This window comes from Clarias gariepinus, chromosome 3 (genome assembly GCF_024256425.1).
Source record: "Clarias gariepinus isolate MV-2021 ecotype Netherlands chromosome 3, CGAR_prim_01v2, whole genome shotgun sequence".
Taxonomy (NCBI): Eukaryota; Metazoa; Chordata; class Actinopteri; order Siluriformes; family Clariidae; genus Clarias; species Clarias gariepinus.
In genome coordinates this window covers 2,510,049-2,534,968 of record NC_071102.1, presented here as the reverse complement: position 1 = coordinate 2,534,968, position 24,920 = coordinate 2,510,049, and the positions used below count along the sequence as shown (strand labels likewise).

General features: G+C 37.1%; 2 protein-coding genes and 1 long non-coding RNA gene across 6 annotated transcripts in view; 2 read left to right on the top strand and 1 right to left on the bottom strand.

Moving 5' to 3' along the window:
• The window catches only part of LOC128518577 (uncharacterized), a 31,003-nt gene extending 7,529 nt beyond the window's left edge, over positions 1-23,474 (top strand). For 2 of the 4 annotated variants that reach the window (XM_053491725.1, XM_053491723.1), the window contains 4 exons: positions 18,760-18,965; positions 19,077-19,097; positions 20,110-20,151; positions 22,528-23,474. In XM_053491725.1, coding sequence (XP_053347700.1) covers positions 18,760-18,965; positions 19,077-19,097; positions 20,110-20,151; positions 22,528-22,761 — 503 coding nt within the window. In that variant the 3' untranslated portion in view covers positions 22,762-23,474. Of the gene's footprint in view, positions 1-15,091; positions 15,341-15,464; positions 15,663-18,759; positions 18,966-19,076; positions 19,098-20,109; positions 20,152-22,527 lie in introns of those variants that run through there. The other 2 variants (XM_053491724.1, XM_053491722.1) reach the window with 2 other exon arrangements.
• Positions 651-5,738, top strand: LOC128518584 (uncharacterized). Its single transcript, XM_053491740.1, has 5 exons — positions 651-786; positions 1,752-1,931; positions 3,687-3,892; positions 3,984-4,016; positions 5,066-5,738. The coding sequence occupies exons 1-5, from the start codon at positions 777-779 to the stop codon at positions 5,246-5,248; spliced, it is 612 nt and encodes a 203-aa protein (XP_053347715.1). The 5' UTR covers positions 651-776; the 3' UTR covers positions 5,249-5,738.
• LOC128518587 (uncharacterized) lies at positions 9,793-11,708 on the bottom strand. Its single transcript, XR_008357758.1, has 3 exons — positions 10,272-11,708; positions 10,067-10,186; positions 9,793-9,978 (listed from the first exon to the last, which is right to left on the bottom strand). It is a non-coding gene; the product is annotated as an uncharacterized LOC128518587 (long non-coding RNA).
• Positions 23,475-24,920: the final 1,446 nt, after the last annotated feature.

Here is a 24,920-nt window from a genome sequence, read left to right as displayed (position 1 = left end):
AAGACGCTGGAGAGACTCATCCTGAAACACCTGCGTCTGCTGGTTGAGCCTTGGTTGGACCCCCTACAGTTTGCATATCGACCCCGTATCTGTGTGACGACCCACTGGTAGCTTAGATTACGGACTATTTAACAGATCCTTCTAGTCTCTTTATTCATGGTGCATTGTTACTGAACCACTTGCAATAATAGTTATATTATTGTATTTTATTGTTTTTTTATTTGATCTATTTTGCACTATTCTACTGTTATTATTAAGCTGTACTTATTGTATACTGTTTTATTATTATTATTATTATTATTATTATTATTATTATTAATAACAATAATAATAATAATAATAATATTCACTGTACCTTTTCCCCCCTTGTTCTTGGCTGCATTGAGCAGGTTTGCGACAAAAGAATTTCCCTTGGGATAAATAAAGTTTCTCTTATTTTATTTTATTTTATCCTATATTATCTTATCTTATCTTATCTTATCTTATCTTATCTTATCTTATCTCATCTCATCTCATCTCAACACCCTGTCAGTGATTATTTGTCTATAACAGCACGACACAAAAGAAGCTTCTTACAGAAGTTGCTTCTGTTTCCCTTTAAATAAGTGACTGAACTTGGATCTGTGTGTGTGACAAAGTGAAAGTGAAAGTGCTTGGAGCAGCCTGTCTCTCTCTGTCTCTGTCTCTCTCTCTGTCTCTGTCTGTTTCTGTCTCTCTGTCTGTAACTGATCCCCAGCAGAGCACACGACAAACCTGGGCTTTAGCCTGACTCCAGAATGATTGCTGGTATGTATTCTTCACTAATCAATAATTCTGCATGGCTGATCACTTTCTCCTGTTGTCCTTGTTTACCTTCTGTATGTGTCTGTGGTTCCTCACTGAGGTCAGTCAAAGAAACGTTAATCTATAAACTTAAATAGAAACTGTCTGTGTTAAATTCTGAACAATTCATTGTTAAATGCTTATAAGGGTTAATTTACAGTCCTCATCGCTTAGTTTCTGATCTTATGTGAATAATTATACATGTAGATGTGCTGTTACAGCTAGTTTCCTTTTCTCTTTGTGTGGTTTCATAAAGACATTTGGTGTAGTTTTTTTTACGACCACTAGAGGCGCTGGTGTTTATTTGTTGTAAAAAAAAAAGTCTAAAATTATTCACTTTGATGTGTCAAATTATCAGAAAAAAATTATCCATAATATTGTGCATCTTTGCTAATATATAGTTTTTATGATATTACAACAACATTGGTGGCTTAGTGGTTAGCACCGTCGCCTCTCACCACCAGGTCTTGGGTTTGATTCCCGCCTCGGGATCTTTGTGCATGGAATTTGCATGTTCTCCTCCTGCTTAATAGGTTTTCTCCAGGTACTCCTGTTTCCTCCCACAGTCTAAAGACATGCACATTAGGTTAATTGACATTCCCAATTTGCCCGCAGTGTGTGAATGTGTTCTAACCCATTCATAAAAATGGGAAAATAAATACCATGGTCACCATTGGTCTCCAGAGAGTACACAGGTTTCTGGATGGATGGATATCCTAAAATAAAGTGTTGAAAGGCAGCCATGTATTATGTAAAACATATCACTTTATATTTTTTACAGAAATAAATAAAAAAAAATTTCACTGTGCTGTAAAGTACATGTGACAAATAAATCAGTCTTCATTTTGAGTTTATAAACTATTTGTAGGAATGATTGCACTGCTAGTGGTCTTGTGTGTATATTTATGTGTCTTTTCTCTGATCTCCAGTACACATCCTCGTTCTTGGGAACACCATGAACTCCCACAGGCTTTTTATGGATCGTCTTAAAACTAAAGTGAAGTTACGTGAAGTGAGCTCGGTAAATGAATGTGATTACATCATTGCTTTTGTACCGATCGTCTCTCGAGCTGGAACAGACATTCAAGCTGCTGTTGAAAAAATCCCCAGTAAGTATATCTTATTATTATTATTATTATTATTATTATTATTAATAATAATAATAATAATAATAATAATAATAATAATAAAGCTATACTGCTAAAGTTCCTGAATGAGAAAACCTTCTACCTTCTAAGCACTGGAATAAGTGGATTAATGTAGCAGGAGATTACATAGAGAAATAAAATAAGTTTTTACTTTCATAACTATGTTCTGTTAATCTGCACAATTAAAAGTTCAGATTTAAAGTCTCGAACATATACAGTGGGTAAATACACGTAATGGATTTTTTTATCCAGCGGTATTCACTCAGTGCTCAACTTTTAACATAAAAGATATTGTATAACACCAACATGTCAAACAACAAATAGAAAAAAACAAATGGACACTGATTTGTAAAAGAATTATCTCCTCCTAAAAAGACAAAACAGACATGACGTGGCACACAATGCCATCTGACCTTAAACTGTGATCAGCTGCGGTCGTTGTGATTAGAGCATCTCAGTCCCTGGTAGACCAACTGAAGCACAGTTGTGCACAGGCTTAGGTCAGGAAATGGATACTAAAAATGTCAGAGGCCTTATCACTGCCTAGAGCACAGTGAAGTCTGTTAATAAAAAGTGGAAGGTATTTTGTACAACACAGACAATCTGTGGATCGGGTTGATGCTCCAAACTGGATGAAGGAGCTGGGAGGAAACTGGTCAGAGAGACTATCTAGAGGCCTACAGCAACTCTGAAGCAGTTGCAAGAATTCATGACAAATTGCGAAACTTGTGTGCCAGTGACAACAATATCACAAGTTCTTTACATTTGTGGCTTGTATGAGCGGGTTGCAGGAAAGAAGCAACTCCTCAAGAAAGGTCATGACTGAGCTTTGCAAAAATACAGGTAATCAGATTCTATGGCAACGACACCAAACAATATGTTTGGCGGAAATCCAATACAGCTCACCATCCAAATAACGCCATTTCCACAGTACAAGCATGGAGGTGAAAAATACCATCAAATCATTGGAGGAAAATCTGCTGCCCTCTGCCTAAAGGTTGTCAATGGGAAGAAGGTTTATGTTCCAACACGACAATGACCCAAAGCACACGGCAAAGCCGACCACACAGTGGTTAAAGGAGAACGAGTTTAATGTCCTAGTGGCCTAGTCAGACCCAGACCTGGTGACTGCAGTCCAAAAACACAACTTGAGCAGTTTTACAAAGGAATATAATATAGCGAATATAGCTAAGTCTAGATGAGCAAAGCTTTGTGTGACATTGAGAAGGTGATGAGCTTCACCTGATGGAGTTTACAATTCATTTTTAGAAGGGGCAATCGTTTTCCAAATTAGTGTCCACAGTGGAAGGGGTGGGGGGTGGGGGGGGGTATTCGGATTTTTCTATTTGTTTCTGACATGTTGGTGTTATATCTTTCACTTAAATTTTAAAAGTGGCACTGAGTTAAAACAGCTGGATCAAATCATCAACCAACATGCATACTGTAACACACAACCTGAGACACTGCAGACCAGACAGTGTGATCAGAAACGAAGCCACAGTCAGACTGATGGCAAAAGAAACAAGGGAATAAAACAGAATGTCTGCCTCATACCTGTAAGTTTTTATCCATCATAGTGACTGCCCTATATGACAGAAAACAAAACAAAAACTGAGTCTCTCTCAATTTTAGGCTCCAAAGCAACAAAATATGATTTTAAAGGTGGTGATTCTTTTCCATACTTCTCTTATGAACATCTCTCTCTCTCTCTCTTAGCATGTAAGCCTGTCGTTCTCGTGGTCCTCCACCACACATTCGATGCCTGTTCCACCCCTCCGGACAGCAGACTCTGCATAAACAGGGACAGAATGTTCGCTGTAGATTGTCTCTTTTATGAAGACCAAGGACTGCTGAAATGTCAACGCAATGACAAAGCACTCACAGAGATGAAGGAGCACCTGGATAGAAAGGAACATTCTGAGGTGAAGGCTACAGTATATTGTTAACAACTCATAACCCATAAAGACATCCATTAATGTAACTTGTGTTTACCAACTATTCTCCCAATTACAGGTGACCCAAGAGGTGGACCCGTGCAGACCAGTGGTAAGGGTCATCACAACATCACCATCATATCAACACATTACATAACCATCTTAGTGGTGATGAGTGAAAGTAGCTCATCTTCAACCTGAAAATATGTTTTTCTGGTCTTAAGCAGTCTCTATATGACAGATAAAAACTTCTTGTACAGGTATAAGGCAGACATGGGCTTTTCTTCACTTGTTTCTTTTGCCATCAGTCTGACTGTGGCTGAAAAAAACTGTCATAGAAATACCAGAATCCAGTTACAAGTTGGAGTCGGGACCCCCAGGTCCGTCTGCTTCACAAACAGCTTTCTCAGGCAGAACTTTAGTCCAGGAAGAGCATCCTTACAGATGTTCTGCCATAGTCCAGGTGTTGTAATGTATAATGCCATGGCTACCTCGTCATCCATCGAGCTATTGCTTTATTGAAAAGAGAAAAATGTGCACAAATAAAAGATGCACAATGTCCCTTACTTAATAAAAAGTTTGCTATAACAAATTAACCTGCAAAAAAAACCAGACAGATAAGTGTTTCCATTTATGCGTGCAGGTGCTGTGTGTGTGTGTGTGTGTTTCTCTCTCTTGCGCTGCAGAATGTGTGCGTTATATGTGTATGTGCGCAACATTTTACACCGTGCCGGTTCATACACTCTCTCTCTCGCCTTTAGTGTATGTGTGTGCTACACAGGCGCTGTCCACACGCGCTTACAAACACAAAATTAAATATGTTTTACACACACACACGTGCACAGATGTTGATTATACCAGGAGGAGACGAGCACTAAAACCCAGCAGGGGAGACCAATACCCACAATTCCGCTGCGCAAGAGAGAAAAACCGTTAACTCAGTTGTTAAAACGTGACGCTTGGCATCAAAACAAGTAGCGCATGTGTAAACCAAGACTTGCTTGTTTTTCAAGTAAACTTTTTTTTTTTAAACCTTTGCTCGTCTTGCGGAACACTCGCAAACCATGTTACTCACAATCCGAGGTTTCACTGTATATAGAAAGTCAATATTTAAACAGAGAATCATTGATGTGAGTCACATTTCTTTTTTCTTTTTTACAGGTGGATGACAGCTATTCTATACAGAATTCTTCCAAGGAAAATATATATCGAATTGTTTCGGGTGTTTCTTTAGTTGCTCTTGTGGGTGGTGTATATTTATACGTATGTGTGCAGGGATATAAGAATGGGCATTTACATGGGTTTATGGTTGGGTATGATGTTGGGTATTTGAGTAGTTATTAGTTTGGGAACTGGGTTGTGCATTAGGGTAGGTATTGGACTATATGTTTGGGTGAGTTTTGAAAGGGGTGATGTTGTGTGAGTGTGTGGTATTCTGGGTTGTATGCTGGACATTCTTTTAGCTATTTGTTTGCTTATTGGTGTTGGTCATGGTTTGCTATGATTATGAATGACTTAATTTGTAATAAAATAAAAATTGAGAATGCATGATGTTTCATCCTAGAACTTGTGTCAGATGCATGTCTATAATATAATAATTTACAGAGCAATGCATTCAATTTAAAATTTGTTGGATAAACACATTTCCACAATCTCCAACTAAAGACTGCATGTGCTTCACATTATGTTTATGGATATAAATCATATTTAAACATAGATTAAATGATTATATAGTACATGATACACTATAGTAACAGATTAGTTTTATCAATCGTTTGTTGGTTAATAACAAATTAAATAACAGCCGTGTTTCCTCTCCGAACCTCACTGAGTGTCAGTTCAGACTGACAACATAAATGTCAACATTTGTGTGTGTGTGTGTGTGTGTGTGTGTTTAATTCACTCAACCCAGACATGACAGGTTGAAATAAGGACGACAGTGTAAGAGCGAGAGAGAGAGAAAGAGAGAGAGAGAGATATCACACTTTTTAAAGAAAAGTAGACATAAAACTTGTCACATGTTACATTGAACATCAAATGCAAGCAAATCCTAGAACTGAAACGCAAGATTTAATCGTGGTTAACTTTATGTTATATACAGTAGATCCCATCACATGATGATGTACAGCAGTGGCATTTCAACTGTTCTTTTAGAAACTATAGACAACATATAATGTCACACTATATGTACTGTACATGTATAAATGTAGTACCCTGTGCGCGTGCACGTCTTTCTTATGTATTAATGTGGTAATAAACTAGCTTAAAAGTTAACTTTGTTACTTTTGGACCTAATGACCTCGCTCCTCGCTCACTGAAACTAAGAAGTTCACTGGCATGTGGCAGGAAGGTGTGGGGGAGGGGGGGAATTTGTCGGGGGGGGGGGGGGGGGGGGTGCATGGCACAGCTGGTGTTGAAATATGTCTGAAGACCTTGGACAGCTGTGTCACCTTCTTCCATCCTACCGAGGACTGGTTATTACTGTATGCCCTGGATTATGGCTTGCATCCACAGTACATAACGCTACCGGATTGCAAAAGCCACGACGGCCCACATGCACATTCTCATTTTATATTTACCTCTAAATGTACCCTTTTACTAAAATGAAAAACACTTTTTAACGTAAAACCTCCACTTGTGTCTTTGTGTCTGTGGTTCTCCCCAGAATCAAGATTTTACAATTATTATTTTGATTGTCTTTACGGATGCTACGATTAAATTTGTTGCTTTAAGATTACATTTTTAAAAAGTGTCTAACATTGCTATAACTATCATCCGTGACCTTGGAAAGGAGTCTGAGTCAGTAGCGTTACACAGTAATACGACCAGGATGTTTACTGTATGAACATATTTTTACAGCCTACAGCACAATTCTACACATAAACAATTCACTATAGACTCCTGCTGATGTCAGCGTGATGTCTCTCACTAAGCAGGTATGTGCAAAAGTTATTTTCAGTTATGTATATGTGTGTAGATGTAGAATAGGGGCAGTGGTATCTCAGAGGGGTAATGACCTGTGCAGTGGTATCTCAGAAGGGTAATGACCTGTGCAGTGGTAGCTCAGAGGGGTAATGACCTGTGCAGTGGTAGCTCAGAGGGGTAATGACCTGTGCAGTGGTAGCTCAGAGGGGTAATGACCTGAGATACTGATCGGACGTTTGCGACAGGTTGCCACTGTTGGACCTTTCTACCCTCCTTGAGTCTTGAAAATGAAGCGAGTTCTTCATTAGCTGAGTAAGGTCAAAAAGGAGCTCCTTATCTCACAATGAGAAAAGTTTTAAAAGCAACACATTACTGCCATCTGCTGGTCAAAAACGGTATATGGCATGAACTTTAATATATGTATACTGTATGTAGACTTTAATACTTTTAATATAAAAATATTTATTAATACAATGTATTGATATAGGTGAATATTTTTTTACATCAATAGCTTCAACAATTCTTAATGAAGTCATTTGTCATAAAGAAAATGGAAGTGGAGTACAGATTTAATATGCAACTTTCATGGGTTAAAAACACACACACAAAGCTTTATTTTATTTCATTAAAGATGGCATCATCATCATCTATCTAAGTCTCTGTCAATACTGTTGTAACAGACATACCACATTTTTAGAGTTAAATTGAATCGAAATGAAATACTTGACTCCCTTTTTGTGTTTATACACCTAAAGAAATGCAGGACCAACCTGGTGGACGAGCGGTTAGTGATTATTGTGGGACTGAAGAATCTATGAAAACTGTCACAATGTTCAAAGCTCTAATTATTTACAACTGAGGGAAATTAAAGACATTAAAGTCTCTTGATTATAAATTCGTTGTTTGTAGAGAAGTGAAGAATTTTTATGATTACATCATCAAGTGGCACGGTGATCCATGGTGCCATAACACATTCCAGGCATTCATCTTTTAGATAAAAAAGTTAACTTAAGTTAAATGAGCATGCCCTTTAACGGCAGGAATGATCTTTTCAGGGAAAAAAATATTTAGCATAAGTTAGCTACTTTTTTATCTATATTTTAGGCAAGCTATATAAGTTTGGTAAATCTATATAAATTAGGAATATTAAATTCTACATTCTAATTTGGCGCACCATGTTCACAGATAACAGAGTGTTGCAATCACAGACATTTTTAAGGAAATAATTTTGGCTCTGCTCTTAAAAGTCACAACCCTAACAGTGCACATACAGTGCTGTGAAAAAGTATGTGCTCCTTTCTGATTATTATTATTATTATTATTATTATTATTATTATTATTGTTGTTGTTGTTGTTGAATCAAAACAATTCTGCGAAGAAGAGTTGGCAAAAATTCCTCCACAGCCATGAGAAAGACTCATTACCTGTTATGACTTGAACACTGACACAAACAGTTATTAGTGTTAGGGGGCAATTACTTTTTCACATAAGGCCAGGCAGGTTTGGACAGCGTTTTACCCTTAATGTATGAAATATATGAAATTTACAAAATACAGGTTATATTTGTGTAATTTGGTAAATTGATAACACCATTTAGCCTAATCTCCATGACTTTGGACTGTGGGAGGAAACCGGAGTACCCAGCAGAAACCCACCAAGCACAGGAAGAACATGTAAACTCCATGCACACAGAGGCGAGAATCGAACCTGGCTGGGAATTGAACCCGGACCCTGGAGGTGCAAGGCCACTGTGAAGCTTTTTTTTTTTTTTAAATACATAAATAATACTGAAATCCAAGAGAAGTTTTTACATCAGTCAGTCTTGCTTTCTTGCCTAGCAACAACCCAGCAGTTATTGGGATCAAACCCCAAACCTTGACCTGCAATCCAGACCATCAGCTTCCTGAGTCAGGACTGCCGCATCCCAAGTCCATGACAAGACAAAAGAAGAACAGTAAGACAGTAAGTAAACAGAGGAACACTAAACAGTAACTTAAACATTTTTTTGTGACAGCCTTCAAGAGGGAGAAAAAAGCGATAAACACAATCCTTTAAACAGTCACTTAAATTAGGAAGCAAATCCTAAGTCACTTCAGCACTGTCTCTTTTAGCCAGACTAATGACTATTTGTTTGGATTTGACTGCTTTGTGAGCAGTGTGTACTGTAAGGCAAGGCAAGGCAAGTTTATTTGTATAGCATTTACATTTACATTTAGTCCAAGTAGTGGAGAAACAGATGCGTCTTGAGTCGTCGTTTAAAAATAGCCAGGGGTATCCCAGGTTCAAACCCCACAACCACCAAGTTGCCACTGTTGGGCCCTTGAGCAAGGCCCTTAACCCTCAACTGCTCAGATGTGTAATGAGATAAAAATGTAAGTCGCTCTGGTTAAGAGCGTCTGCCAAATGCCTAAATGTAAATGTAAATGTAAAATAGTCAAAGTCTCTGCTGTATGGACATCTAGAGGAAGTTCATTCCACCACCCTGGTTCCAGAACAGAAAAGAGCCTGGATGAATGCCGCCCTCGATCCCTGAGAGATGGTGGGATGAGCGAGCAGTGCTGGAGGATCGGAGGGAACGTGGTGCAGTGCGTGGTGTGATTAGAGCAGAGAGGTAAGTGGGTGCTGGGCCATTTTTAGCTTTGTAGGCAAGCATCAGCGTTTTGAATTTGATGCGGGCAGCTACAGGAAGCCAGTGCAGGGAGCAGAGGAGTGAGGGTGGTGTGGGACAACTTGGAAAGGTTAAAAAAAAAACAGACGTGCTGCTGCATTCTGGATCAGTTGCAGAGGACAAATCGTGGACAGAGGCAGGCCTGCCAGGAGTGAGTTGCAGTAGTCCAGTCTTGAAATAACAGGGGACTGAACAAGCACCTGAGTAGCCTGTGAAGAAAGAAATGGGCGAATTCTTCTGATATTGTAAAGAAGAAATCGACAAGAGTGATTAAGGTTAGTAATGTGTGGGGAAAATGTCAGATGATTGCGGTGGCTGAAGGAGTGATTTGGTTGTTGTCCAGGGATATCACAAGGTCTTGACATGGGGATAAGTCACAAGAAATGAACAACAGTTTGGTTTTACTCAGATTGAGCTTCAGCTGATGAGCAGCCATCCAGTATGAGAGGTCTGCCAGACATGTTGAGATCCGGGTGGAAACCTGAGTGTCAGAGGGAGGAAAGGAGAGAGTAAGTTGGGTGTCATCTGCATAACAACGGTATGAAATTCATGCGATGACATGACCTTACCAAGAGACCGGGTATAGAGGGAGAACAGGAGAGGACCAAGTACTGAGCCCTGCGGGACAACAGTAGAGAGTCTACGTGGGGCAGATGTAGATCCCCGCCATGTTACCTCATATGACCTATCTTTTAGGTAAGAAGCAAACCATTGTCGTGTTGTTACACAAATTCTAAGGTTTGTAAGAATAGATAACAGAATCGTGTGGTTCACCGTGTCAAATGCAGCTGACAGGTCCAGGAGGATGAGGACAGATGAAAGTTTAGCAGATCTAGCAGCATGGAGCTTCTAAGTGACTGACAGAACGTCAGTCTCTGTGGAATGTGCCACTTTGAATCCAGATTGTTTGAGATCATTTAGGTTGTTCTGTGAGAGATAAAGAGACATTTGGTTATAAACAGTTTTTTCAAGAATTTTGGAAATAAAAGAGAGAAGTGATACCGGGCAATAGTTGTTAACTTCTGATGGGTCCAGGCAAGGATTCTTGAGGATGGGAATAACCCTTGCCTTTTTAAAAGCAGCAGGAACATGACCAGATGATATGGAATGGTTGATGATGGTTGTGGTGAAGGGAAGGAGGTCTCGTGAGATGGCCTGGAGCATTGTGGAAGGGATTGGGTGTAATGAACAGGTGGTGGGGTTTTATGACGAGATGATCTGCTGAATCTTATCAGATGACAGGTTGGAGAATTCTGCTAAGGGAGGGAAGGGAAGTTCCTGAGGTTCTGCCGTAGGAGTTTGTTTGGGAGCGAAGGACAGGCGGATTGCTGCAATCTTTCCATCGTAGAATGTGGCAAAATCGTCAGCAGTCAGAGTCAGCGTTTTAGGAGACTGAAACCGCTATTTTTTTAAACCGGGTCCCAAAGTGGATAAATCTGAAAACGACACCCTTGCGTCTTCGTGTGTACGGCCAATCCGTATATTTTGTGAAACGATGATGTCATCACATCACGTGTCGGCTGCGTCACACGTAACAGCAACGACAATAATGGCGGACTACATGATTGTGTTTGTGTTGCTACAAATCCTACTAGCTTTATTACAGCAAAATCTACTGCTTCTATGCAACTGTTATGAGCAACAAGCGATAATGGACAACACCATCTTGGTTCGTATACAGCGCGCAAGGTTATGCGCATGCTCAAAGTCTTCTTCTCCGTGTATAGTGTATCTCTATGGCAGAATTACAGCGCCCCATACTGGTCTGACATATATTACACCGTTTTCAGTGGTTTCGTGTGTACGCAGATATTTCTTGAGACGACGCCGTGTTCACGAACAAAAATGATCGGATAGGGAACGCACCGCCTTCGTGTGGACGGAGTCTGAAACTACTCTTGATTAATTACCCGAGAACAAATTGCTTTAGACCCACTTCAATCCTTCTGCAATCAACACTACAAACAGCAAAAACTAGTATACAGTATGAACCAATCGTGTTTCAAAAACAATACAAAAGTTAAAAACCTACCTTACCAGTGGAGAAGGACCCAAATTTCATAGCACATTTCATACGCAATGGTAATTTCAAGTGCTTTACATAAAAGAAAAGAAAATAATCATTAAATGAATTAGAAAAGAATAGCAATAAAAGAAAAGAACTTTAAAATTTGATTTAAAGTAAAAATAAAAACAGTTTGCAATAAAACTTTAAACTAATTAAAATTTAATTAAAAATAAAAATAGAAAAAAAATTAAAATAAATAATTTTTTTTTTTAAATAAAAATAATACAGTTTAAAATATTAGGTGAACATAAAATAATGCAGCACTGCTCATACAAAAGAATAAAATTAATAAAAGACTTCTCACAAAAATAACTGCTGGCTGGTCGATTGAAGCCAAAGACTAAAGTCTTTAACATGGCCTGAAGCATGGTTCGCATGAAACACGTACGCATGGTTTAAAGTATGTAAGACCGGTTAGGCGAGTTGTTGTGTTCATGTATCGCCAGAAAGAATCCTTAAGTGCAACACGCGCAAGCTGCAGTCTCAGTGTTGCTGCAAGAAACAACACGTGAAAGCCGGGCTCTTCTTTGTTCTGGACATTAACTTTCTTTTGCAAAAGGTTAGAATTGAGAGGTTCTTTTAGGCGACATTCTGTCTGACATTGAAGTTTTTTTTCCCAAATAAGAATCAAAGGGGGAAGTGAGACCAACTGGAAAGTGAAAGTGGAAAAAATTAGGAAGCTATGCTTTGATATATATATATATTTATATATATATATATTTATATATATATATATTTATTTATTTATTTATTTATTTATTAAACTGTAGCTTTAGTTTATTGTCCAAACATTGCCTGGTGGGCATTTAAGTTTATGATTACAGAATAAAAACATTGAAGTTATTAATAAGAATAAAAATAAGTAGTTGTTTGGTAAGCACTGTGATCAGACTGGTGCTCAAAGAGATTATAGAAATAAAGCTGCATTTAAAATGTTGAAATGAGCCATGCTTAATAAAACAAAACTGTGAAGGAAAAGAACGACTGTTGCACGGCCATTTGCTCGGTTACCAAACGCTGGCGACCTTCAAGATCAGGTCGTCTCAAAATACGGCTTTATGTGGAAGTGGATTTGAGCCAGACGAAACTGGATCCAAGTTCAGAGCTGATTAAATATTAACAGGATTTTTTCTCCAAATGTGCAGGAGCACCAAGGCCACACATGAGCAAATCATGACACTAAAACAGCCAGTTTTACTGGTTCATTTTTTTCCGACTAGAGCTAGTACTGAAACAGAAAGCATTTTCTCATCAGTGTCTTGCAGTTTAAAGTGTCACGTGTGATAAAGCATGCAAGACAAAGAGTTTAACACAAACACAAAGTGATTTTATTAGGAATTACACTGTATTATAATCCATAATTACATCAATCATCAGCTGACAAAATGTAATTATAAATGAAAAAACAAATAAACAGCATTTAAAATTAGATGAAGAATTTCAATGTTATTACGCAATAACAAGGAGTGTGTTCAGGCCAAAACTCATGGAGGAATGCTGCAAAACAGGAAACCATGAATGTTTGCTCATAACAATTATTCATCCATTCCAAGGCCGGAAATCACAAATGTCCACACCCAGATTAAACACCGCCACCACACAATACAATTTATATGTGCGCTTGATCATGGGATAATAAAACAAAACCAGATTTTAAGAGTAAGTGCGTAGTATTTACATAGAAATCATCAGAGACATTTACACTGTTTGCAGAAAATATTAAAAGTTATTTACTGCATTTACATAAGAAAATACTTAAATGAATGATTACTAAAGTGTCTTTCAGATAATGCTGAACCGACAACTTTACCAAAAATAAAAAGGTCATTAGAAAGATATCACAAACGTGCAAGATCAGAGATCACTTAAACATTTTTACTGTTCAAAAACAGCAGGAATAAGAACGATGTTTTACAGTGAAAAGAAGAGCACACACACACACACACACACACACACACACACACACACAATCACAGGATTTAGACAGAAGACCAGTGTACCTGCTATAAGATAACCCTGTGTTAGAGAGGCTAATAAAAAATGTTTATTAAGGATCATAAAGATTAGACTTATAAGGAATGAAAAAAGGTCATGTGACCTGATAAGTCCAGCCTGAGCCTATTCCAGAGTGATGGGCGTGTCAGGGTGAGAAGGGAAGCACATGAAGCGATGCTCCCATCATGCATAGCGTCCACTGTACAAGCCTCTGGAGACAGTGTTATGATCTGGGGTTGATCAGTTACTCAGGTCTAGACTTAATTTATTTCTCCGTGGAGGGAATAAACCTCGTGACCTACAGAACCAAAATCTCTAAACTAGAAACCAGTGTCTCCAAACTAGCGACGCCGGTGTTATACCCACAGGGAACTTACAGTAACCATGTCACGTTTGTGCACTGAACTCTACTGTACAGCATTGAAAAAAAAAAACACACTTTCCCTACACAAACATACATAGTTTAATTAAAAGATATTTAGAATGATCTAAAATGACAAAAATTATATATTTTTTTCAAATTGCTCTTCTGTCTGAATGAAGAGATACGTAAAGAAAGTAGACGTTACAAAACACACTCAGCAACACACTCATCCCGGTCATCTGGGATTTAAATGGTGAACCTGCAAATCAACATGTAGAGGTGTGTACCTCATGTTCAGACGACCGACAGGTGGGTAGTGTATGTACAGGATGTGTGACTGATTTACTTAAGAAGAAGAAGAAGAAATTAAAACGGCTGAGCTGTACAATAAACATATTTTAGTGCGTGTGTGTTTCCTATACTTTTTTACTATTATGATTAAATGTATGCACCAAAAATCTGTTGCCATTATGACCCTATTTTTTTTTTTTTGTCATTAAATAAAAAAGGTCACGACCTGGACGACCCGGACCACGTCTGGACCTGGACAACGTCTTCATTCTGTTCAAAGATCTGTTGAGAACAGACTATTAATCAAGTGTTATTATCCAAACCTTACTCACTTAGGAATGCATAGGCTGTATTTTATTATAAACTCTATTCTCCGTTTATTCATCACAAGCATTTATTTCCCAAAGGACATCTGATGCAATATTTATTTACAAAGCAGCCAATATAAATATTTAAAAACAAAAAATATTGGAATTAAGTTTTATTGGTTCAATAAAGAAACTTTTCCCCAACTAATTAATTAATTATTTAATTATCATGTTAACTTTATAGTTATTCTTAGATATAAATTTTATGAATCACTTGCAGAGTCTCCCAGAATATAAACAAGTTTTTCCATTTTTATAAAATGTCGAATCCGTGTCCACATCAATTACACACGTGTAAAAACACACACTTCTGATTAGGAGAAGTGACTTCAGTCATGTTCAGCGCAGTACAGGAGTGCTGAGCGAGTCTAGTGCCGAGTTGACCTTTACTCTGGCGCTGTTCCACTACACTCCACTATATGAAAATCGACAAATAAAAAAAGAAAGCACGCCCCTTCATGGTGATATCAGTAGACCACATTCTATGGTCAGTTTTTATACCGTAATCATTTCATGTTCATACTGTTCACACTTTGGAGGAAGAGGTGGAGAATCATAACAATGGTGTTTTTTTTGGACGCTTCATTTGCTTTCTGTTTCCTAGAAATGCTTTATGAGCCCTGAGAGTGAAAGCAAAAGGACCAGAATATTCTAACCCTCGTTATTCCAGCCTGTTATTTGCAGCTCATTCGTCCTTCAATAGATTCACACCAGATCCTGTAACTGTTCCTGAGATCCGACTTCAAAATGACTCACGGTACGTCTTCTTAATAAACTCTACCTGCACGTTATTATGTGTTTGTGCAGATATATTACATTAACTCTTCATTTACACAGTAATTAATAATCTAAAAACTTCTTTACTTTTTTTGATGTAACAGTTTTTCCAGCAATTATTAGATATTTCGTCATGATCATTGGGAACACCATGGATTCCCACAAAACCTTTCTGGATAATCTCAAAACTCATAAACTTCTTAAAGTGTCTTCACCAGAAGACAGTGATGTCATTATTGCTTTTGTCCCGATTGTGTCTCGAGCTGGGACCGACATTTCAGCTGCAATGGAGAAGATTCCTGGTAAGTACAAAGGCTGTAGGAAATTACTGTAAATTATTTATTAATAATTATTGGTATTTGAGTAATAAATGCCAATATGACAGGTATTCTTCCTCTTCTTCTTCTTCTTATTATTATTATTATTATACTCTAAAAACTGCTGGGTTAAAAAACAAACCAACTTTAACTTAACCTGCTGAGTTGGACTATTGGACAGAACAAGCGCTGGGTTGTTTTGACCCAAATGCTGGATTTAACCATTTAACCCAGAATTTTAAGTATTTTATGTTACCCAATCGTGAGTAAAATTTGCATCTCTTTGTTGGGTTTAATGTTGGAGTGCTGGATTATTTTATTTGACCCAACAAGTGGGTAAAATTAACACTCCTACTGGGTTGACACTTTTCATTAAATTTTTTTGTTTTGTTTTTAAAACGTCCCAAAATGTACACAATTTCACACAACATACTGTAAATAGATTGTCACTGAATAAGAAAAGGGAAATAAGAAAAATGCCAGGCAGAACCATATAATCCCAAGGTGACAATTTGTTAAATATAAAATAAATGTAACAAACACTTTCTGTAAAACAATAAAAACAAGAGGCCCCTGTAAATATGCGTTCATTTGCATTTTTTTTGCATTTAAAGTGCCCCAATTATGCTATTTTAAAGGTTGCTAATATTGCTTAATGAGTCTTTTAAAACAGGTTTACATGTATGCAAGGTCGAAAAAAAAACATTTGGTTTTCTCTAAAAGCAGATTTAATTTTACCCCATTAATTTTTTTTTCCAATTTTCTCCCCAATATTAGTCGTGGCCAATTCCTCCCAGTCACTAGGGGGCTCCACATTAAGGCTACTACTACCACTCAGTCGGGAGGGCCAAAGACTATGCCGTGTTTCCTCCGAACCGCGTGACGTCAGCCGACCGCATCTTTTCGAACTGTTCGCTCACGCACCGATGGGGGCGGAGTAACACACTTGAAGGAAAGCGCTAGCCGCTCTTTCCTCGTGCGCGAGCTCACTGACGCCCCTGATTGGCTGTAGAGCCGAGATTATTGTAGGAGCGCAAGTACGTCTCATCCCTCCCCTCTGAGAGAGCTCGGCCAATCAGCTCTCTCTGTGCCTCCGGCTGTGAGAGGAAAACAGCATCACCCAGGGTTACTTCGCGAGTGTTAGTGTTCAGTTTTGGTGAATGTTGAAGAATAAACAGTTAAAAAGGATTTTGTGTGCTCTCGTTTTTTTTTTTGTTTTTATATTACAAAGTGTTTATGCAAACCCGGCATGAATGCTCGGTCACATTAACAAGAGTGTGGTAACGTTAATTGTAAGATAGTGGGCAAGTTGTTCGTGACGTAGAACAATTACAAGTTTTCAATACAAATCTTATAATGCTCACATGACATCAAACATTCCCCATTTTAATATTTTAACTAGTTATTTATTTAACTATTACTATTTAATTTCTTTCGAAATAGCATTAAAAAACAAAAACAATATGGAACACAGAGTACAGGATGCATCTCACAGTCACGATATACTGTATTATACCATAATCATATTATACCAAAGATTGCCTGTTAAAAATACACACAGTAAAATGAATCCGCTGTTTTAACCACTACAGAAACATCACAGCCAGCAGTTGGTTTTCAGAAGTTCTTTCCAAGGTGTGGCAGCGTTGGGCGGCTACATGAACAACAGTGTGTTTAAAGATAACCAGAAATAGGGTGGTCTATCCTGGAACATGGTGGGTTTTTTTTTTTTCCATGTGTGTGACAGTCAAGTCATTCCACCTCATCTCTATTGGGTTGAGGTCTGGGCTTGGACTCGGCTGCTCCAAAAGGGGGATTTTGTTTTTCTGTTGTGGACTTGCTCCAGTGTTTTGTCCTGTTGCATCACCCAACTTCTACAGTGTTTTAAATGATGTTCAGACACTCTCACATTATCCTGAAGAATTTTTAATATGCTTGAGAATTCATCTTCCCCTCTGTGACTACAAGCTGGTCACGCCCTGATGCATCAAAACAGCCCAAATCATAATGTTTCCTCCAGCATACTCTATAGTTGAGATGATGTTTTCATGATGATATCCATGCACTTTTTACACCAAATGTTGTGCTTGTGTTCTTTCCAAATTGTTCAGTCTTCGATTTATCAGTGCACAAAACATTTGGCTAATAACGCTGTGGAGTGTCATTGTGCTCTTTCACAAACTTCAGGCGTGCAGCAATGTTCTTTTGGGTAAGCACCCTACAGTAATTGTAATGGACACCCTAATTGTTCACTGTTTTACGTACTGTATTGTGGACTAATGAACACATGATGTTAGCCAGTCTCAATGATGCCTTCAAATTTTTGGCTGTATTTCAGTGTTGTTTCTTTACCCTCTACATCTTGACTGGCCCGCTTTTTGGTAGAGTAGCCACAGTCCCAAAGTGTCTCCATGTGTCTAACTGTAGACTGGTGGATTTCTAAAGTCTTTGACATCACTTTGTAACTCTTTCTAGCCCTATGTAAATTAACAATACTTGGTCATACTGTAGATCCTCTGAAAGCTCTTTCTGGCGAGGCAGGGCTCACATTAGTGTGTTCTCCATGAGTGGAGCAAACTTAAAAAGTTTGAGTGTTTTTTAATCAGTCAAAGTCGATCTAGTCCACACCTCCAATCTAATTTTCCTAACAAGACTCCAGGTATGCTAACACCTGACTCCAATTAGCTTTTTTAATGTCATTAACTCAAGAAGTCACATTTTCTATCACTAGCACTATGAGCTTCTCAATTAAAATACGAAAGATTAAAATTTGTTTGTATTATTATTTTAGGCGCATTATATTTTTCATTACACTTGACCCAGATAAAAATCATATTAATGCAGAAGACCATGTCGTTCCAAAAGGTTCGCATACTTGTCCTTGCCACTGTATTTACATGACTATTCAGAGTTTAATCTTCCTAAAACTTACACTCTTTACCCTCATACACACCTGTCATATTAGCACCCCTGTACATACAGTATATATAATTTACAGTAGAAAACAAAAAAAATCCTCTGGTGTAATCCTTAAAGGTGTGCACATCAGTGTTTTCTCTCTCTCTCTCTCTCTCTCTCTTAGAGGGGAAGCCTGTTGTTCTCGTGGTGCTCCATCACACTTTCGATCAGTATTACATCGCTCCAGACAGCAGACTCTGTGTAAAAAGGGAAGGAGTGTTTGTTGTAGACTGTCTCTTTTATGAAGATCAGGGGTTACTGAAATGCCAACGCAATGATGAAGCGATCAGAGCCGTGAAGGAGCACCTGACTGGAGAGAAACATCCTGAGGTAGAGTCTATATTGTTATCTCTGTAATGTTAACAACACATTGGGTAGTGTGACGTGTATTGATCCCACAAACTCTCTCTTTTACATGTACTGTACGAATTGGCCAATCAGAACGGCGAGCAGAAACCACTGGTAAGAATCATCAACACATTTACGTACATCAGATCTTTGAACATACAGTGGAACCTCGGATTACGAGTAACGCGGTTTGCGAGTGTTCCACAAGACAAGCAAATATTTTAAATAAATTTTGACTTGAAAAACAAACAAGTCTTGGTTTATGAGCACCGAGTATCATGTATCACGCATGCGCTTTTTGTTTTGACGCTGAGCGTCACATGATCACAACTGAGCCAATGGTTTTTCTCTCTCTTGCGCTGAGGAATTGTGGGTAATCATCTCCCCTGCTGGGTCTTAATGGTATGATCAACATCCGTGCACGCGTGCACTGTTTACTATAACATCGTGACCACATGTGTGTCTGTAAAACATATTTTATTTTGTACTGATGTTTCAGTCTCTGTTGGTGAACTATTGAGTGAAGGAAATTCATCTTGTGGTTTCTGGAAAACCGATTAAAAAAAAAGATGTTTCTCTTTAAACGCAGAGGATTCTAGCAATTTATTTATTTGCTGTTTTATATATATATATATATATATATATATATAGGGCTCAGGATTGTGCAGTATAGAGTGACACTCTTTTTTCAGCACAAAATAGAATATTATTAACAACATTTATTTTATTTTTTTTAAAACAACTATACAAACTTGACTTGGTATCTCACTCCATGATGAGGGTTTAAAAAAAACTTTCCCAGCTGGAGTGTAAAGAGTGCACAGTTTCGGACTCTCGCTGTCTACAGTATGTGTACTTGCCAAACCCCACTGTTAGCATCCAATTAAGTGAATGATGACAAGGCTTACTGTCTACCTTTTCTCTGTCGAACAAGTCAGATTTTCTTTAAAGCTTGGACTATGCAGTGTCTTCAACTGGTTTATTTCTCAATCTTGTGCTTGTGACACAATACAATATTAGCAACTAATAACAGCAGTTTTAATCATTCTACGGTGTTAATAATTTATGCAGAAATGTTTAAGGTGACAAATGCATTGACTCCACAAACTTATTCTCTCATTCACAGGTACAGAGGGGAACTCATCAGGAAGAACAACCCCTACAACTGGTACGGTTATTTATAACACCACACATTCTAACATGCCTAATGTGACACCTTTAACATTGGAAGAAAAATAAAGCCTTATGGTTTGGGCTCGATCAGTGTTAATCAGTGTTGATCAGTGTTGCCAACTTGGTGGCTTTCTCACTAAATTTAGCGACTTCCAAACCCTTTGGGCGACTTTTTTTGTCAAATACGACTAGTGACAAATGGCGACTTTTTTTGGTGTTTTTGGACTTTTTCAGTTACTTACACACCTCATCTACTGTGTGTGTGTGTTTGTGTGTGGGTTCGTGTGTATGTGTCTCTCTCTCTTTCTCTCTCTCTCTATGCCAAATTTTCAAAAATCAATCATTTACAGTTCTAAACATATTTACGCAGTCATTTACTCACTTTTTAACGTTCCCATGACTTCACTCCTTTCTACTACAGTGTCCATTACAATTGCAAGCAAATTGATAATTATGCGAGTTATACGATGACATCATTTTGCAACTTCTTGCGACTTTTAGGACAGCCAAAAACTACTTTTCTTACTGAGCAGATGGCAACACTGGGCTTGATTTAAGAAATTTGCCTGAGCTTAATAGACAAGAAAGAGAAAATGCAATTAAAGCAGACGATGAATTAAAAAATAAATTGATTCATTAATTTGTGTAACTTCAGTCAAAGATTCAGAAACAGCACATTTAAATTGCTGTTGAAGTGACAAATCATAGTAGGCACAAATAAAACAAACATGCACACTGTCCTTAATCAAAAGTTTGCAAGTTTTTCCAAAATGCTTACGATTAATACTCATACCAGCCAAATGGTTAAACAAGATAATAAAAAAAAACAGGTAATAGTTAAGCAATTAGCAAACAACATCAACTGGACAAGACTATAATCAAACCAAAAACAAGATCAATACCAAAGGTATGTGAAATACACAAAAATACACAAAATGTTTGGTAATGACGGGTACAGGAAACTAAATACGCCCAGCAGAGCTGGCGACTGACAGTTACTGTAGCAACAGGAGGTGAAAGTAGTTAAATTCTTACTGGTCCTATAATGTATAACCAAATGATAAGAATAAACCATTAACAATCCTGTAAGTTCCAAAAAAAATTATTTATATGAAATATCAGCTCTGTTAACTTCCAAGTAAAATCCCAAATAGTGGTAAATGATAATCTAGTGCTCTAGGGTGTACAATCCATTATCTCACACTTCAAGTAGTGCCCTTGATCAGGGATTAGAAAAATTTTATTTCAAACAAAAATTAAATTTTCAAACTAAAAACTAGTTAGCTTTGTAGCCCTAAATGAAAGAACCGGTCAGTTCAGATGTGTGTCGGAAAACAAATTAGTAGTACAGTAATTATTTAGGAGTCTAGGTGTGGTTTTTTTTGTTGTTTTTTTTTTACATAAACTTACATTATTGGATAAGTAAACATTCCAGTGCTGTTACTGTCTATTATCAGCACTCGTAGAATGTCTCTCATCTAAATCAGATTGTTCGGTCAAACTAACTGTTGATTAATAATCCACGGAAGTGAGAGTCCTTATGTGGAGTGTGTGTAATTTAGTCCAGGTGTGAGCACTCAGACCGATAGCTGGGTGTTGTACTGTAGTCCTCACCAACCCTGACTATAGGTTGATTAGTACTCTGGAACGAAACTGATTCTGGCACTGATGTGACATCGTGTAACAGACGCGACAATACAGTGTTACAAACTAGCACAGTGTTTCAACAACACTTTTTTATTATTATTATTTTTTTATTAAAACAATAAAACACGACTGTGGATAAAAGACACCCTGACACACTGCGTGCACACTGTGTTAGTTTTATGACAGTTGGCATCCAGTATGTTGCGTTACTGCCACCTTCTGGTCTTGATCTTCTTCATGTTCCTTTCAGTTTAAATCATCTTTAATCTTTCTTGTCCTTTTCCTTATTTCTTATAAAATACTTTTTATACCTTTCCAAATTCCCATTGCTTTCGCCTATTGTCAATACAGTACACTATTTTTTTCCCCAAACCATTAATTTCATTATTGTTATGATAAAAAAATTCTTTTAAAGGGAAATTCTTGCAAAATTCCAAACAATAAAACTTCCTAGAATAAAAAGAAAGGTACTCATGTTAGAGGGCTGTAAGAGAGTGAATGTGGTCTGGGGATCCTTATTTAAGAAATTTTAGTTTGATCAAATGGTTTAAACACACTACTGAAAACTTCTGATCAGAAACTATAGGTTTAAAATGATCACTTCACTGTATGTTTCATGTGTAGTGTGTGTTGATAGAAGTTTTATTATTATTATTATTATTATTATTATTCAAATATAAAGTCAAATTCTACATTTAAAAAATATTTTTTCTTGTTTTTGCAGGCGGATCGTGAACATTACTTTAGGAAATTTGTTGTTGTGTGTCTTGTCTGTTTTGTTCTGATTATTATTGCGAGTATTGCTGTGGGGATTCCAGTGGGTGTTGTTAAAAACACTGCTGCAGGTACTGGTGCAGGGTTCGGTGTGGCTGCTGTTGTGACCATTCCTGTGATCATTTTCTTGGTTAAATATCACAAAGCACAAAAACAATTGTACTTGCCACAATCCTCTTGTTAAAACTGCCTTGATTAATGATGAAGTTCATGTTAAAAAAAATAATAATAATAATGCATGAAGTTTTATTTCACACCTTGAGCCAGATGTGTATCGCTAATATAATGATTTACACCTAAAGACTGCGTTAGTGTTACACAGTGTGTTTGTAGTTTTATAAAGATTATGAAGAATATAGCATATATAAATAAAAATATCACGTGTGTGTGTGTGTGTGTGTGTGTGTGTGTGTCTCAGCACTGATGTGAATTGAAATATGACATGACAGGTTTGGAAGAAAAGAAGGAGAGAGAGACAAAAAAAACTATATATAGTGTCGTGTTACTTTTTTCATGCCGACGTCTTTTATTAATGCTGCATGTTTAAATTAACAATTTAGTTGTTAAGATGAACAAGGTATTTATAAGGCTTATTTAAAAAAAAAAATCGTTCAGGGCTGCATTACTTTTTTATTTATTTATTTTTTACTATAGAATCTCCAGATGGTTTGGAAATGGTTTTGTATCTATTTCCAGATTGATGTGTGGCAACAATTGTTTCTCTAAGACCACTGCTTGTGTCTTTTAATATTGCATTAACACCCCGCTGAATGCTTAAGATCAGCAAACTTGGCACCTGACTGCAACTTAACCTCTTAAATCCTTTAGAGTCAGGGGGTACTTAATATTGCTCACATTTCCTGTTTGGCTTAATTTTTGCTAAATACATAATGGAAATGTGAAAAAAAAGTTATAAGCTGTTGTGTATCTGATCCTATATTTGCCTAATACTAAGTCCTGCTATGATCAAATGTTTTTTATTATGTTTTTACACTCAAAAAAAGTTTCTCTTTTAAAATCTGATGTGATTCTAAAGTAGGATAAGATTTCAGCTTCATCTATTGGTTCAATTGTCCCTGTCTTTTAAAAGCCAATCCTAAAGCATGATGCTGGAACTTTTTAAAGTATTTCAATCTTTTTTGCTTCTTTTTTCTTTTAAATTATTCTAAATTAACAATTTAGTTTCTTTAATTTTTTTAATCAAAGGAGTATTGCCCCCTTTTTTTGTCCTGTTTAAACAGCTGCACAAACTGATTATTTTATGTTGTTAATTATTTTTAAAAAATCAAAAAATGTTAAATCTATACTTAAACAATAAAATAACACAATTACAGCTGAAAATGTGTCGTGTTCTTAGAAGGATTTTTTCTCTCTCACTTAATCTGCATGTGTTTTTGGAAATTTATTTTGTCCACCAATACGAAATTTTACAATTTTGCATAATACAAGCAAACTCTATAGGGCTTTTTTTTTTTTTTTTTGCTAATGTACAAATATTAATTTGTATACAGTAAATCACAATGTTTAAAATTACAATGTGCATCAAGTAGCTCACTGTTAAACCTTCTGAATGTATGTAAATATATACATTTTTGAAGAACTGTGTTTATTAATGTATGTAAAATTAAAAGAGACTTTATTCCTCCAAAACTGATCAAAGTTAAAACAGTGATTTGCATAAAAACAATGTACCATAGGTTCTATTTTCCCTTAAAGGTCAGTAAGACACATGGATACCTCCTGATTTATAGATTTATATTTATATCATAACCACTAGCAAAGAGGAAATGTTTTCATATCTTTTTTTGGGAAATGTGTCAAATGCAAACAAAAAAAAAAGCCTATGGTAACAAGAGTTTATTTCTCAATATGTGAATGCAGGTCCAATACCAATTGTTTGGAAGGCTTTAACGGTGTACGTCCAGTGCTTTGGCTATTCAATGTTCAGAGCACAGACCTGAAAATCCAACACCTCTTACCATCTACATGCTTCTTGCTTGACCAGAAAATGACAAAAACAAAAAGAATGTTTAGTAAAAAGGCCAGAGTTTAGTAACATGGCCAGCTCTGCCCTGCACACCAAAGGAGGTTGGCAGGATTTTTTTTAATATATATATAATTTTACTTCCACCTTTTGAGCTTTATTTTATAAAAGAGCACCTCCTCACTCATTCTCTGCCTCACAGTGTCTGTGTTCTGGTTCTGTAACACAGTGACTTCACGAAACCATGACTAAGCTGATATTCCATTATATGACCTCTAGAGGGAGGTCCAGTGCCTTTTCAGCAAACTCACATCCCAAACAGTGTAGTATCGTATCTCTAGACTTTTGAAAGCACAGAA

Bases quoted from the DNA above. Each gene is read 5' to 3' on its own strand.
- LOC128518584 (XM_053491740.1), top strand. The intron at 3,893-3,983 runs GTGAAGGCTACA...TCCCAATTACAG, and splicing joins ATAGAAAGGAACATTCTGAG to GTGACCCAAGAGGTGGACCC. The intron at 4,017-5,065 runs GTAAGGGTCATC...TCTTTTTTACAG, and splicing joins TGGACCCGTGCAGACCAGTG to GTGGATGACAGCTATTCTAT.